This window comes from Sorex fumeus, unplaced genomic scaffold (assembly GCF_029834395.1).
Source record: "Sorex fumeus unplaced genomic scaffold, SorFum_2.1 ptg000128l, whole genome shotgun sequence".
NCBI classification, from domain to species: domain Eukaryota; kingdom Metazoa; phylum Chordata; class Mammalia; order Eulipotyphla; family Soricidae; genus Sorex; species Sorex fumeus.
In genome coordinates, this window is record NW_026606185.1 from 1457308 (window position 1) to 1472962 (window position 15655).

Consider the following 15655-nt stretch of genomic DNA (forward strand, 5'->3'; position numbering starts at 1 on the left):
AGGGAAGTCTGGCCAGAGGCCAGGCTTCTTGCTGGTTCCTATTCCTTTTGCTATGAGCTAGCCCCTAACCAACCCTCATGATACCACCCCCTCCCCCAGTCTTCAGACAGAAAGGAAAAAGATGACCCCTGGTTTCATCTTCTGAGTCACTAGCTCAAGCGTGGAGAGGCCTCAGTTGGACCTTGGGTCAGGGGCAGACTCAGGGAGAAGGCAGGGAGCAGACGGGGACCCTCCAACTCAGTCTCCCGGCACGGGGCAGGCTCCTGACACAATATCCCAGAGGGTGAGGTGGGTCATGGGGTGTGGGCATGAGGCCACACAGGAAGGACATGGGGGCCTGGCTGGACACTGGGTGCAGCTGGGAGCTGAGGCCCCTCCACAGAGCAGCTGCGCTGGCTGGGGCAAAGGAGCCCCAGAGAGAAGCCGCAGCTCCTGCTCCCGCGAATGTGCGTGAGGAGTGTACATGTGTGTGTGCACGTGTGTGTACATGTGTGTGCTTGTGTGTATATGTGTGCACGCACATGTGTGCATGTGTGTGCATGTGTTTGTTCATGTATGTGCATGTATATGTATAAACATGTATGCATGCATGTGTGTGTGCTTGTGCGTGTTCATGTGCTTGTATGTGTATGTGTTCATATGTTCACATGTGTGCTCTCACTCGTGCGTGTTTGTGTGTGTCCTGAGCTCCGAGTCATCTTGGTCCTTCCTTGGTCACCAGCAGCCAACAGGAGGGTGCTATGGGCACGTGCTGGCGCCTGCCAAGGCCGCCTGAGAACCAGGCAGAAACCAGAGTAGAAGTGGGGGGAGAGCCAGGCCACGTCTCCACAGCCACCCACCGCTCCACTACCTCCCACGCTGACCTTTAGGGCCGTGCCCCCAGCCCTGGGCAGTCGCTGTCTGATGGCTCCAGGCCCTGCTGCCATCAGACCCACACACCCCACCCCCACTCTCACCTGTCCTCTGTCGCTTCAGCTTTCTCCAAACAAGGAGGGCGGCCGCCAGCAGGAGAAGCAGCAACACAGCAGAGATGACGGAGAGGAGCAGGGGGACAGGGAAGCCCCTAGAAACAAGAGCGGACCCCTCACACTGACCCCTGGTGCCGGGCGTTGCCCCTGCCTGGCTGCAGCAGACCCACTGCTGGTCAATGCCAGACCGCTGCTGCCCACAGGAGCCCCCCCCCCAAAAGATGATGAAGATATGGGGTGGGGGGATCAGAGCATCAGATTTGACTTACGTAGCAGCGGCAGAGGGGTGGCGGGTCACAGTTGGGGGGCCGTGGGTCTCTTGCAAGGTGACCAATGTTGTGGGTGCATTGGTGGTCATGGTGGTTGTGGTGGTCGTGGTGGTCGTGGTGGTTGTGGTGGGAGCTGGGCAGATAGACTAGGTCACAGGCAGCTCTGTCTATTTGATGACCCAGGCAGGGACCTGGCACCAATGTCCCAGCACCACTGGCAGGCCCTGTGCCTCGTCCCTAGAGGAGGGTGCCCCTGTGTCCCCCTGAGCTTCCTCCAGCTCTGGGCCTGGCCAGCCCCAAGTTGGGCAGAGAGCACTGAGCCCAGAGAGGACGAGGGCACCCAGGATGGGGGAGTCCCTGAGCTTCGCTGAGAAGCCCCTCCCACACCCCAGTGCCCACATGGACTAAGTCCCAGGACAGTCCCCTCAGAGTGACCAATGAAACAGGAGAGAGACACGGGAGCAGCCAGACACGACACGGACACAGTCACCTACCTGGACTGACGGTCACTCTGACCTGGTCTCCCAGATCAGTTCCCCATCTCTGAATCCCACACCAATAAGTGTCGGCATCATTGGCCCTGAGCCGCTCCATGGTAACGGTGAACCTGTACCAACTCTGGTTATCCCTGATGGTCATGCGGTCACTCCTCACCACCTGCTGTGTTTCAGAGGTTTTTACAAGGATACTGCATGAATCCCAGGCTTCCCCACGGCACCACCACTTCTGGTACTTCTTATACTTGGCGTTATAGCAACAGGACACATTCAAGGATCCTCCAACGTGGCCTGTCACTGCTCTGGGTCCCTCAATATCAGCTGAGCCTGGAGACAAATGCACGAGCCTGTCACCTCCCAGCACGGGCAGCGCCACCACCAGGTGCAGGGACTTGCCCTATCCCTCCCTGCCCAGGGACACTCACCTCCCCCGTCCCCCCTTCATCCTTCTCTGGACCCCCCAGAAACCCATATGGGCCTCAGAGACTCAAGACTGTGACCCCTGAGCAGTGACAGCCCCTGTCTCTGAAGGATGAAGGATGGAGGGTGACGGGTGGTTGTGACAAATGACACTTTTGCTCCAGTGACAGGAGCCCCAGCCGCTGCAGCCACACCCTGTGGGGTAGGCGGGATCTTCCCAGCAGTCATGGTGACTGCTCCTGGTCAGTAATAATGTCCCCTCGGTGTTCACGAAGCTCCCCCATGCCATGGTGCCCACTGCTCCAGGGTGCTGTGGCATACACCTTCCCCAGAGCCAGTTTCCCACAGGATCACTTTGATTTTTGTTTGTTTCATTGGTTTGGTTTTTGGGCCACACCCAGTGATGCTCAGGATTCCTCCAGGCTCTGCACTCAGGAATTACTGCTGGTGGACTCAGGGGACCCTATGGGATGCAGGAATCAAACCCAAGTTAGCTGCCTGCAAGACAAATACCCTCACCACTGTGCTATCACTCTGGCCCCACTGAATCCCTTTGTATCCCCATCAGAGCATCTGTGGGAGTCACTCAGAATCTCCTGCTCTGTCTGTCCTGTGACGATCCTTCTCACAAAGCCTCACTAGGCCCATTGAGCCAGCTGTCACCCCCAAAATATATTGGCTTTTGGGGTCATGCCCTGACAATGCCCAGGGGTTACTCCTGGCTCTGCACTCAGAAATTACTCCTAGTGGTGCTCAGGCAACCATATGGGATTCTGGGAATGGAACCCCGGTCGGCCATATGCAAGGAAAACACCCTACCTGCTGGACTCCAGCCCCCCCTAAATATTTTTTTTATCTCATGTCATTCCCTGGAGTCATCCAAGGAGGAAGGCTGCCCTGACCCGGCCAGACTCCTCCAACCGGGTCATTATAATGTGCCCTGCTAGGGTTTGCATTTTTTGGGGTGCTGGGGATCAACCCCAGACCTCATGCATGCAAGGCACCTGCTCTACCACTGACCTGCCTCCCAGTCTCCAGCCTGAAGATTGCCGTCACTGTCACCGCAGCTCCAGGAAATGAAAGCAAGTAGCTGGCATCTCCTCCGGGGCTCTGGGGACCCTCTCTGGGGTGATTAACATCGTCTGACGCTAAAACCTACCAGCCTGGAAGAGGCCAGTTCTTTTGTCTGAGTGCATGCACACACACATACACACATACACACATAATACACATACACAAATAATACACACACATAATACACACATATATAAACATACACACATATACACAATATACAGACACAATACACACATACGCACATAAACACACACATACACACATAAATAATACACACATACACATATATACAATATACAGACACACAGTACACACAAACACACATGCACACATATACACACAATACACACAAACACACAATACACACATACACATACATAATACACACATTCACAAACAATACACACATAACACACATACACACATACACACATGCACAATATATAGACACAATACACATACATACACACATATGCACGCGTACACACATGCACACATACACACAATAAACACACATATACATACAATGCACACATACACATATACACAAATATGCAATACACACATACAATACACACAGACACACATATGCACACATACACATATACACACTATACACACAATAAACACACATACACACAATGCACACATACACACACACACATACACACAATACACACATACACACAATACACACACATGCACACAATACACACACATGCTCACAGTTTACACACATACACAATACACACATATGCACACATACACACATACACACACTATACACACATATACACACATACACACATATGAATACATACACACACTATACACACATACACAAAATAAACACACACATACACACAATACACACATACACATACACGCAAAATACACATACACATAGTACACACACATACACACAATACACACATACACACAATACACACACAACACACACACACCGCACAGCAGCCCAGGGCTCAGGAGCTGAGCATGCCCGTAACGGCCTAAAGAATTGCAGTCATGCCAGCCCAGCAAATGAGCTTGCCAGGGGACCGGATCAGTGTTGGGCGCCCCCCTCTGACCCACAGCCTCCCCCACGTAGCAGCCTCCAGGGGACACAGGCACCTCTGCCACCTCCCCCAGTGTGGCAGATGTAGGACCAGGAACTACACCTCTCTGAAAAATTAAGGTCCTTCCCAACCTCCCTCTTCTTCCCCTGGGAAAAAGACGTTCTGGAGAGCAGAGGGAACTTCCTGGTCTCCTCTCCTGTAGGAGTTAAACAATGGACTCTTCAGATGAGGGAAACTATGTCCAGGAAACCACTTCTCCTGATTGAAAGTTCTGGAGGTGAGGCTGTGAGAGAAGTCTCGGGGCTGCAGTTGGGGGACCCGGCACCTAGTAAACCCTGAGCTGGTTCCAGACAAATCTTTCTGCCTGCCTGAGCACCCCCAAACCACACTCGGGCATATATATGCACACACACACCAGTGCACTTGCATGTACATGCACCCACCCACACACACGCACTGCTCGCGTCCCCTCTGTGCACACACCAACACATGCACACACTTACATCAGCCCCCATCGACCCCCGTGCCCACTGTCAGGAGAAAGCCAAGTCCAGCGTGTGCGAGCCCCGTTTCATCAGTCTGGCCCCGACTCTCCTGGGAAAGTGACTTCTGTCCTGTGCAGACTTGGACTGAGCATCTTCGAAAACCGCCGCCCACACCCCTGCTCTGCTTCCCCAGTCTTGTGGTCACTCTAGTCACTTTCCTTCCCTAAAACCCCTTCCTAAAAGAGATATCGTTGCCCTCGCAGCTGGGGCACTCCCAGCCCAAAGGAAGTCACATGCCTTTCTCTTCTGCGATAGCCAAGGCCAGGTGCATCCACACGTGGGTGCACAGCACCTGGGGCGGCAAGGCTGGAAAGTCACCCCGGCCTGACCAGTTGCTCCTCTGTGCCCAGGGTTCAGCTCAGAAGGACCTCCTCAGAGGGTGCCGCTTGCTGGCCCTGTCTGAAGTATTCTCCTCCTCAAGCTCCCTGCCCCCCAAGTCTTGCCGTCAAGGGCAAGTCAAATCTCACTTTTTGGAAACACCTGTTTCCCTTTCAGTGGGTGACAGAATGAATGACTGAAATCAACCACTAAAAAGTCACACACCAAAGGCTACTCGGTGGAGGGCCACACACTTGACCCCCATGAGTCTCCACCCCCACACACCCAGCCTTGACTGCGCCCCGGGTGAGCACTGCTCCCCCCATTCTCTCTGCTCCCCAAAAACTTTCCTTCTGTTGGTTGCAGCAAGATGCAATCCACCCTCCGTACCCTTTGAAAAATTGTGTCCAGGGGCCTGAGTGATGGGACAGCGGGGAGGGCATTTGCCTTGCACACGGCCAACCCGGGTTCCATCCCTGGCATCCCATAGGGTCCCCTGAGCACTGCCAGGAGTGACCCAAAAAGCAGAAAGAAAGAAAGAAAGAAAGAAAGAAAGAAAGAAAGAAAGAAAGAAAGGAAGGAAGGAAGGAAGGAAGGAAGGAAGGACAAAGAAAAAAGAAAGGAAGGAAGGAAAGAGAAGAAAGAAAAGAAAGAAAGAAAGAAAGAAAGAAAGAAAGAAAGAAAGAAAGAAAGAAAGAGAAAGAAAGAGTTCAGGTGGGTGGAATGTTTGGGGTGTTTTGCTTATTTGGGGGCTTTGGGGTCACATCCAGCAGTGTGCTCTGGGTGTGCACTGGCCACTCCTAGCTTTGTGCTCAGGGGTGACTCCTGGAACAACTCGGGGGCCGATGCAGTGACTGATCCTGGTTGGCTGTATGCTAGGAAAACACCTCCACCCTGCACTACCTCTCAGAAGTCACCGAGCATGCAAATATCCTAACCTGATTTTAGAACATTTTCCTCCCCCTGAAAAGCAGCCCCACACCCGTTGCTAGGCAGTTTCTGAGTGGCCTGACCCATGTCTTGCCTCCGGATTTGCATGTTCTGGGCTTGACCGGACTCAGCACCTGTCTGCCTGAGTGTCGGTGTCTGGCTCCTGTTGCTCAGGGTCTGTCCACGCGGGGCTGCGAGGCTGAACTGGGTTCGGTGCCTGACATTCTGTTCAGCTCCAGCCAATGCACAATACAACCTGGGGTGTCTGCTTGGGGCCAAGATGAATCCCGTTGCTATGAACACTACAGTTTAACTGTTTTGTTTTTTTTTTGTGTGTCTTGGGGCCACACCTGGAAGCTCTCAGGGCTTACCATCACTTTTTTTTTTTAAGTAAAGTAACTAGTTTTACTTAGGAAATATTTATTTATTTTTGCTTTTTGGGTCACACCCAGTGAGACTCAGGGGTTACTCCTGGCTGTACATTCAGGAATCGCTCCTGGTGGTGCTGGGGAACCATATGGAATGCTGGGGATCGAACCCAGGTCAGCCGTGTGCAAGGCAAACACCCTACCCTCTGTGCTATTGCTCCAGCCCCTTAGGAAATATAGAGAGAATAATGCAAAGGAAGAGATTTTTGCTAATAGCCCAAATGGGGTTGCAGGTGATTTCAGAATTCAGGAGGCCGGGAAAACAATTGTTGACGTGGGCAAATGTTTTTCATTCGTTGGGGGCCTATACCAAGAAATGGAATTGTGGGTCATGTGAGAATTCCATTTAATGATGTCGGGAATCTCAGATGAGCAGGCAGGGGTGGGCAGTGATAGTACAGTGGGTAAGGTGTTTGCCTTGCATGTGACCAAGCCAGGTTTGATCCCTGTCATCCTGTAGGGTCCCAAGCACTGCCAGGAGTGTTCCCTGAGTGCAGAGCCAGGTGTAAGGTCTGAGCATCACCAGCTGTGGCCCAAAACAAAAAACAACCATAAAAAGGAACTTCAGGGGCTGGAGCGGATAGCACAGTGGGTAGGGCATTTGCCTTGCACGCGGCCAACCCGGGTTTGATTCCCAGCATCCCATATGGTCCTCTGAGCACCGCCAGGAGTAATTACTGAGTGCAGAGCCAGGAGTAACCCCTGTGAAATCCCGGGTGTGTCCCAAAAAAAAAAAAGGAACTTCAGATGAGACCAGAGAGATTGCCCAAAGGGCCAGACAAGCACAGGTTTTGACTTTAGGAGGCCCAGGGTTCAATCCCTCAAGAGTGCACAGTCCCGGGGCTGGAGCAATAGCACAGCAAGTAGTGCGTTTGCCTTGCACGTGGCCAACCTGGTTTCAATTCCCAGCATCCCTTATGGTCCCCAGAGTAACGCCCGAGTATATGAGCCAGGAGTAACCCCTATGCATTGCCTGGTGTGACCCCTCCAAAAAAAAGCAAAAATAAAATTAAAATTAAACTTTTGGGGTGGGGAGGTGATGAGAGGGAAACAAAAAAAAAAAGAGTGCACAGTCCCTTGGAGTTATAGCACAGCGGGCAGGGCTTTTGCCTTGCACGCAGCCAACCCAGGTTCAATTCCTGGCATCCCATACTGTCCCCCGAGCAATGCCAGGAGTAATTACTGAGTGCAGAGCCAGGAGTAACCCCTGTGTGACCCAAAAAGAAAAAAAAAAAAGAGTGCATGGTCCCCTGAGCACTGCCAGTGGCTCCAAAACAAACAAACCCCTGGGGCTACCTGGTACAATGGATTGTCAGTTCCATCCCTGGCACCACCTGTGGTTCTCCCAGACATCGCCAAAAACGAGACTTGAGCACAGAGCAAGGAGTGGCCCCTGAGCCCCACTGGGACTAAAAACCAAGGAAGAAAAATGGGAGGGGAGGAATTGTGGGGAGAAGATGTGGCCAGATCGCATGTGCATGTTGGATGGAAAGTTAAGTAGAAGATTCTGGAGCCCAGGGAGGTGTCCGGGACAGGATAAATTAGCATGCCGTCAGGGGGAGCTGATTCAAAGGGTTGGCATGCAAGCTTTACGTGCGGGAGCCTGCTGACCCCTGGCTCCAAGTATGTCCCACATCCTACATACTACTGGGTATGACCAAAAATAACACTCGGAGTCATCTGCAGAGACACAGTTTTTTCTTAAGCAAAGAGAGCAGGTGAGAGAGGTGTCTGAAGAGGGAAGGTCAAGGAATAAGGCCCAAGTGCTTCCGGATCACTTTAGGGCTGGCACCCACCTGCCTGCTGGGCCCGGGCTCCCTCCCCACCACCACGAGAAGACACAGAGAAAGCCCAGAAACCCCTGAGCTCATTAGAGGAACCCATCCTGAGGACCATCTGGACCCACCTCAGTTGTTCCCAGGCCCTTGGCCCTTCCCCGCTTTCCTTCCTGCACCTTCCTCCTTCCAGGGTCCCCACACCCCTGGGGACAGAAAAACAGGACTGGCCGCTGGTTCTGTGCACTGCTCCACTGCTGTCTAAACCTGATCTGGGGCCTCCCTGTCCACTGGGGCCACCCGCTGGGGTCAGGAGCTCTGCTCTGAGGAGGTCCTTCTACTGCTCCCACCCCCAGCTCCACAGCTGACCCTTAAGAGCCCACTGCACTGGGGACAGTCCCCCCCTGCTATGGGCCACCCTAACCTGGGCACCTTTGGCTGCAACTCCAGCTCAGCCTTGGGGGCTCCTGGTGAACTGGGGTGGGCCCAGCGGGACCCCAGGCAGGGCCCCTTCTCCCGGGCCAGGCCCGACTCACCTGAGAGGTCGCAGAGGAGGAGCAGGAGCACGAGTGGCCGCATCCTCTCACCTGGGGCCGGGATGTGGGCACAGCCAGTGGATAGACAGAGCCCCTCACCTTCCTCCTTCTGCTCTCTCTGTCTCTGAATCTCCCTCACCCTCCTGACTTCCTCCTTCAGCCACTCCCTACTCCTGCATCGTAGTAAAAGAGGAAGGAGGCCACTACCAGGGGAAATTTCAAGGCCCTGAACAATGTGGGGAAATCAGGGACCCGCTTTTGAGAAATTGGCCCTGTGAATCCTCAACAGTTCTCTGAAGGGAGAGCTCGGGGCCCGTCCCGGGGCTGGGGGGATGCACAGACCCTCCTTTCCGTGCAGACTCCCTGCCATGGTGGACCCCGACACAGTGCCCTATACCCAGGTTTCAGGGGAGCCAATACTTGGGGTCCAGGCAGTCAACTAAATTGTGCTCCCAATGCAAAAGACCAGGGTACCTGCCCATGAGTGGAAGGAAGGGTCTGGGGGGTCAAATGCTCACTGCAGGGAAGGACGTCCAGGGAAGGGAGTTCCAGGCACGGCAATGGCCATGTATGGGGGTGTCCATCCTGGAAATTTGCCCGACAGGCCCATTTCAGGGCAAGCCTCTTCTCTGTGCTCTGAATCCCCCCAAAACTTGTCAGGGTCCTTCCTAGAGAAGCGGCTGTGTGCTCGTGGCGCCCCCTTTCTCTGTGCCCCTCATACTGTCTGCTGTGGAAGACAAGGCCCATCCTACATGCCTCAACTATCCCCCCACCCTGGTGAGGCACAGTGGGCTGACAGGAACGGGCTTTTCTCCTGTTTGGTCCCAAGCATGAGCCCCCACAGCCTGTGCCGGTTGGGAAACAGAGACCCTGGAGGGATGTGAGCCCCTCAGGCCTCAGCAGGACGAGCACAGGCTGTGGTGGGTGCAGAGACCCGCAGAGTTGTCATGGGTCACCCACAGGATGTGGCCAGCACCTCTGCATTTGACCTGACCCATGACAGAGCCTGCGGGAGGGCTGTCCAGTCCCCAGAGCCAGCGACCTTCACACGGGAGTGGGGGCTGGGGGGCTGGGGAAGAGAGAGGCAAGGCTGGGGTTGCGGGGTCCTCTTCTGCTCCTGTCCCAACAGACGGGGGTCTGCCCTCACCTGAGCTGCTCAGCCTCTGGCCCCACAGACCCCCGCCACCCGCTGTGGTTCCCCATGTTAGTGCAAAAGTGGATTTCCCTGCACTAGTGGGTTTTTGAGAATTGTATGAAAAATTGTATGAGAATTATATGATTCACACACAAGGGCCGGAGCGATAGCACAGCAGGTAGGGCATTTGCCTTGCACGCGGCTGACCCGGGTTCAATTCCCAGAATCCCATAGGGTCCTCTGAGCACCGCCAGGAGTAATTCCTGATGCAGAGCTGGGAGTTAGCCCTGAGCATCAGGGTGTGACCCAAAAAGAAAAAAATTCACACACAAAACTTGGAAGATGGAGAGTTAGTTTATTGTACAGAAAAGGTAAATGGGTCCAGGTTCGTCCCCAGGTGTCCAGGCCTCTCCTTTACCCGTGAACGACATCACCAGTCCTGTCCCTGATGCTGCCCGGTCCTGTGAATGATTTCTCTGTCCTATCCCATGCAGTCTACTCGCCTCCCGTGAGCAATGACCAGGCCCTGTCCCTGAGCCCTGATCTGCTGCTGGGCCCCCGAGCTGTACTCAGTAGTTCCTGTCGTCCTGTCCCGGCTTTCCTAGTCTCCGGCCATGGCCCCTTATGCATGCGTGAGACTCCTGTGCTCAGCTCCTTTTCACTACCTGGGTGTCTGAGCCCTCCTTGACCCTGAGCTCTCCAGAGTATCTGGGCCCTGCCTGGTCCTGCCCCTGGCTGGCCCTGAGTGGCCCCATGGCTAGGCACACTGCCCTACCTGATCCTGGAGGTCTGGGAAGAGAGGAGAGAGTCCAGAGAGCATGTGTGTATGTGTGAGAGAGAGAGAGACAGAGACAGAGACAGAGACAGATATAGCAGAGAGACAGAGAGGACAGGAGGCCTGTGTCTCCCTGCCACAGGCCTGCCTCAGACCCTTAGTCCCTCCCACTGCACCTGGGGCAGGAACTTGCCCGTAGGAAGCTGGGCTTCAAATATGCACCTACTGCCCAATGCCAGAACAATGCGTGCAGGGACGCATGTGCAGCAAGTGTGTGTGTGTGTAGGCGTATGTGTGTGTGCAGGTATGTGTGTACAGGTGTGTGAGTGTGTGCAGGTGTGTGTACACATGTGTAGGTGTGTGTGGGTTTGTATAGTGTGTAGGTGGGGTGGTGTGTAGGTGTGTGCATGTGTGGGTGTGTGTAGGAATGTGCATACATGTGTGCAAGTGTGTGTAGGTGTGTGTGCAGGTGTGTGTGCTGGTGTATGTGTATGAAGGTACGTGTGCTCAGCTGGAACCCCTCCCCAGCCCCCGGGCCCCCCTCCCACGCACCCCTCACCTTCTCTCTGCTCCCTTGCAGACTATCCTGGTGGGTGACAGTGGCGTGGGGAAGACGTCGCTGCTGGTGCAGTTCGACCAGGGCAAGTTCCTCCCAGGCTCCTTCTCGGCCACTGTGGGCATCAGCTTCACGGTAAGTGCCAGCAGCTGGACCTCGCAGGCCCTGGGGCTCTGCCGGATGCGGGCAAGAAACGGGTCTGAGACCCTGGGGTCCTTCAGGGACTTGTGGACAAAGGTCACCCGCCAGGACAGCAGGCTGCGGGGAAGGGAGAAGGGACTGGGGCTTTCCAGAACCTTCAGGCAAGGCCTGTGTCAGCGGGTAAACCAAGGCTGTGATGGCTCAGGATAAAGAGGGCCTCATGGGCAGGCTGGTGGCAGAAGCTGTGCCCTCATGGCACCCGCACCTGGGACAGTCACCCCCCCCCCAGGCTCTCCTCCTGCTCCCCTGTCCCCTGGGGCTCCCCCTGGCTGAACATGACTGAAACCTCCTGGATATCAGACCCGTGTCCACACAGGCTGCTCAGGGCCATGTCCAGGGGAGGAATTCGAGAGGCTGAGGCCAGCAGAACATTCTAGACACATCACTCAGTTTTGCCTCCTGAGGGGCTGTTCAGGGCCCAGCTCCACTTCCGCCCATGCCCAGACTCAGCTGAGAGGCAGCTCCCAGCAAGATATTCCCCGGCCTGCAGATACACCCCAGAGCCCTTCTGGGCTCAGCCCTGTCCCGGTCTGTCCCCGTCCCCTGCAGCCTGGCCCTGGGGAGGGGCCCATCTCCCCCAGGCCCTCTAGGACCATCCACTGGGGCCTCCTAGGACTGGGGGTTGAGCAAGACCCACAGTCACGTTCGGGTCCCAGCAAGCACAGAGGCCCCACTCGGGGACACGGCCCCACTCAGGGACACTCCCAACGAGGGAGACAGGAGAGGGGACCCCCCCAGGATCTGGGCGTGCCTGTGGGGTGCCATCGAGGAAGGGGAGGGCTCAGGATGACGGGGTCCCTGGGAAGCAGGGAGAGGAGCCTTTCAGGGTGAGGGCAGGGCCTGGAGTTGGGGTCCCCAGAGCTGGTCCCAGAGACCCAGACAGGAGCAGAGGGTAGTGGGGGGTGTGGCTCAGGGTCCACAGTCCAGGCCCCCAAGGGTGTGGCTCAAGGTCCTCAGCCCAGGCCCCCCAGCCCTGAGTGAAGCTCTCCTCACACCTCTAGCCTGTCAGAGGTACAGAGTGAGGTGTGTGAGCGGGTGTGACCCTCAGGCTCACAGAGGCATGGGTGGGGGTGGGGCTCCTATTTCCATGCTGGCCTGTAGCCAGAGGCCCCAGGCCAGCCTGGCTGGGCCCCAACCCTGGGGAGGGCCCTGAGCCCCGGGCTGTGGCTCCTGTGGGCTCCTGAGGAGGCTGATGGAGGGTCACCACTGGCCTCACCCAGCAGCCCCCCGGCCCAGCCTTCTGGGAAAAGCGCTTCCGGCCCAGGGCTCCCAGCACCCCTCAGCCACTCTCTCACCCTGGCCACTGGTAGGGAGATGCTCAGGGGTCCCTCCACACATCACAAGCCCCAGAGTCTGTTTTGCTGATCACATTCTCCCCACACACACCCTGTCATGGCGTGCAGAGTGCGCTGAACAGGGGTGAAGTGTGAACCTTCAAACTCACACCCCACAGATGCACAGGATGGGGTAAGAGGGTGAGACGCCACCTGCCTGAGGAGGGGGTGTTGGGGCCCCTGGGAGCCTGGGCTTGGGCTTTGGCACCCCTGATGCCCAGACAGCTGAAGGCACCCCAGGAGAAACCTGGGGGTGCCCCCACACCTTGCTCTGAGTCACTGCTCTGCACAGCAACCCCCTTCAGTTCCTCCTAGACCCAAGGGCTGGGTCCGGGGTGGGGTATCTGTTCCTTCAGAAGGTATACCTGGGGCTGCCATCCGGACCACAGGCTGGATGGCGGCAGAGGCCCGGCTTTGTGTCAGACTGAAAGGGAGGGGTCACCCCCTGACCCAGCAGCACCCTCAGTCCAGCCTCCTGGAAGAAGCACTTCAGATCTGGGGCTCCCATGCCCCTCAGCGGCTCCATCACCCCCTGACCGCTGTGTGGGGTGGAGGAGTTTGCTGGGGTACCAGTGCTGGCACCCCTGGACAGACACAGTTGCCAGACACAGAGTACTCTGTTCTCCCTACCCTCTTCATGCCTCAATTTCCCCCAGTCTTGCTCACACATGAATTAAAAAAAAAAAAAAGGTCAGGGACCGGAACCCCCAGCACCCCATCTGGTCCCCCAAACCCTCCTAGGAATTGGAGTGCAGAGTCAGGAGTAAGCCCTGAGCACTGCTGGGTGCCACCCCCCCACAAGTGACAGTCCAGGCCAGCGCCACCCCCAGCACGCTTTGGCTGTGTGAAGTCTGACCCCTCCTGCACTCCTGCCCTCACAAACTGATGGCGGGATTCCCCACACACGGCCATCCTCGCTGGCTCTCCTGCTCTGAAGGTCCTTCTGACTCTAAGGGCCCCTGCCCACACCTCCTCGATCCCTCAAAGGCTCTCCATGGGGCAAGTGTGAGGGTTAGGAGGGGAGCAGCACAGCAGGACCTCAGGGCTTGGGGAGAGGCACTGAAGCTGGTAACCGTGTGTGGGTGGGGGGGGGGAATTATTGCGGAGGGCACTGATCCTGAGGGATAACACGTGAGTGTGGGTTGAGGTATGATGTGGGTGTGAGTGGCAGGTGTGAGCTGTATCAGCAACTATGAAGAGATAGAGACTCAGTGAATGAGGAGGACACGTGTGAGGGGCACATGCCTCTGGGGGCCAGGTGTAAAGAGCAAGTGACTGAGACACGCTTGAGGGGAACGTCCCTGAGGGGGACACATGTGAGGGGTATGTGCCTGTGAGGAACACATGTGAGGGGCACGACCTGAGGGGTCACGTGTGAGGGGCACTTGAATGAGGGGTCACGTGTGAGGGGCACGTGCCTGAGGGAGAAATCTGTGGGAGGCATGTACCTGTGGGACACATGTGAGGGGCACGTGCCTGAGGGGGGACAGGTAAGACAGGCACGTGCCTGAGAGGGGCTGAGGGAAACACGTGTGGGGGCACATGCCTGAGGGGGGACACGTGTGAGAAGCACATGCCTGGAGGGTCACATGTGAGGGGCACGTGCCTGAGGGGTCATGTGTGAGGGGCACGTGAATGAGGGGCCACGTGTGAGGGGCACGTGCCTGAGGGGACCACGTGTGAGTGGCCCTTGCCTGAGGGGGACAGGTATGAGGGGCACGTGTCTATGGGGGATATGTGTGAGAAATATGTGTCTGAGAGGGATATGTTTGAGGAGCCCTTGCCTGAGTGGGAACACGTGTGAGCAGTACATGTCTAAGGGGGACACTTGTGAGGAACTTGTGTCTTAGGGGCACATGTCTGAAGGGGAGAGGTGTGAGTTGAGTGTCTGAGACACTGTGTGTTCATGTTGTACGGAGTGTCTATGGGTGTGATCTAAGAACTATGGGTTTTGTTATGCTATGAGGTTTGTGTGATTGTAACATGGCACAAATTATATCTGCGGTACAATTTCAAGTCTGAGTGTGGTGTGAGGCATGTATGTATGTGGTATGATATGAGCAGTCTGTGTCTCAGTACAGTGTGCGGTGTGTGCTGGAGGACAAGTGTGTGGGTTCAGGACATTTGTGCTTCTTTTGTATGAGGTGTGTGTGTGTGTCTGAGACGGAGTGTAACATGTGTGATGGTCAGCCTGTCTCTGGAGTTGTGCTTGTTTAAAATATCACATGTGTCTCTCTGGAATGAGGTACGGGGCATCTACTATGTGAGGTGTGTATCTGAGCGTAGTATGTGATGTGGAGTGTGTGTCTGTGGTGAGAGGTGTGTCTGCCAGTGGTGTGAGATGTGCCTCTGGAAACTAGTACCAGGTGTGTGTACATCTCTGGTGTGAGGTCTGTATAGATGGGTCTCAGGTATGGGCAAGTACATGTCTGAGATAGTATGAAGAATGTGTGTCTGTGGTATGAAGTATATGTGTTTCTGTAGTGTGAGGATTGCACATGTATGTCTGAGATGGTATTGGGTACATGCCTCCCTACACTGTGAGGTTGTGCGGTATGAGGGTGGGTATTTGGAGAAAACAAAAACTGCTGGGGGAAGTGACCTGAACTTCCTGGAAGGGTGTTCTTGGCTTCTTCTGGCTACCACATACCTTATAAGTATGTATCCTTTCTTTGGGGAGAAACCCGCCTCCCCAGCATCCCAACTCTGCAGCTCCCTGATGCCCTTCTGCCTCAGGGCTGCCCTGAGCATGCCACCGACCCAGTGGGTGGGCAGGCCCGAGAGAGGAGCCCGCCCGCCTCTCTGCGGTGTTGAT

At 55.6% G+C, this 15655-nt stretch overlaps 1 protein-coding gene across 3 annotated transcripts in view; it reads left to right on the forward strand.

Annotated features, from left to right (window-relative positions):
- RAB37 (RAB37, member RAS oncogene family) overlaps positions 1-15655 on the forward strand; it is a 37417-nt gene that overhangs the window by 12635 nt on the left and 9127 nt on the right. For all 3 annotated transcript variants that reach the window (XM_056138064.1, XM_056138068.1, XM_056138066.1), the window contains exon 2: positions 11330-11440. In XM_056138064.1, the coding sequence (XP_055994039.1) occupies positions 11330-11440 (111 nt within the window). The remainder of the gene's footprint in view (positions 1-11329; positions 11441-15655) is intronic.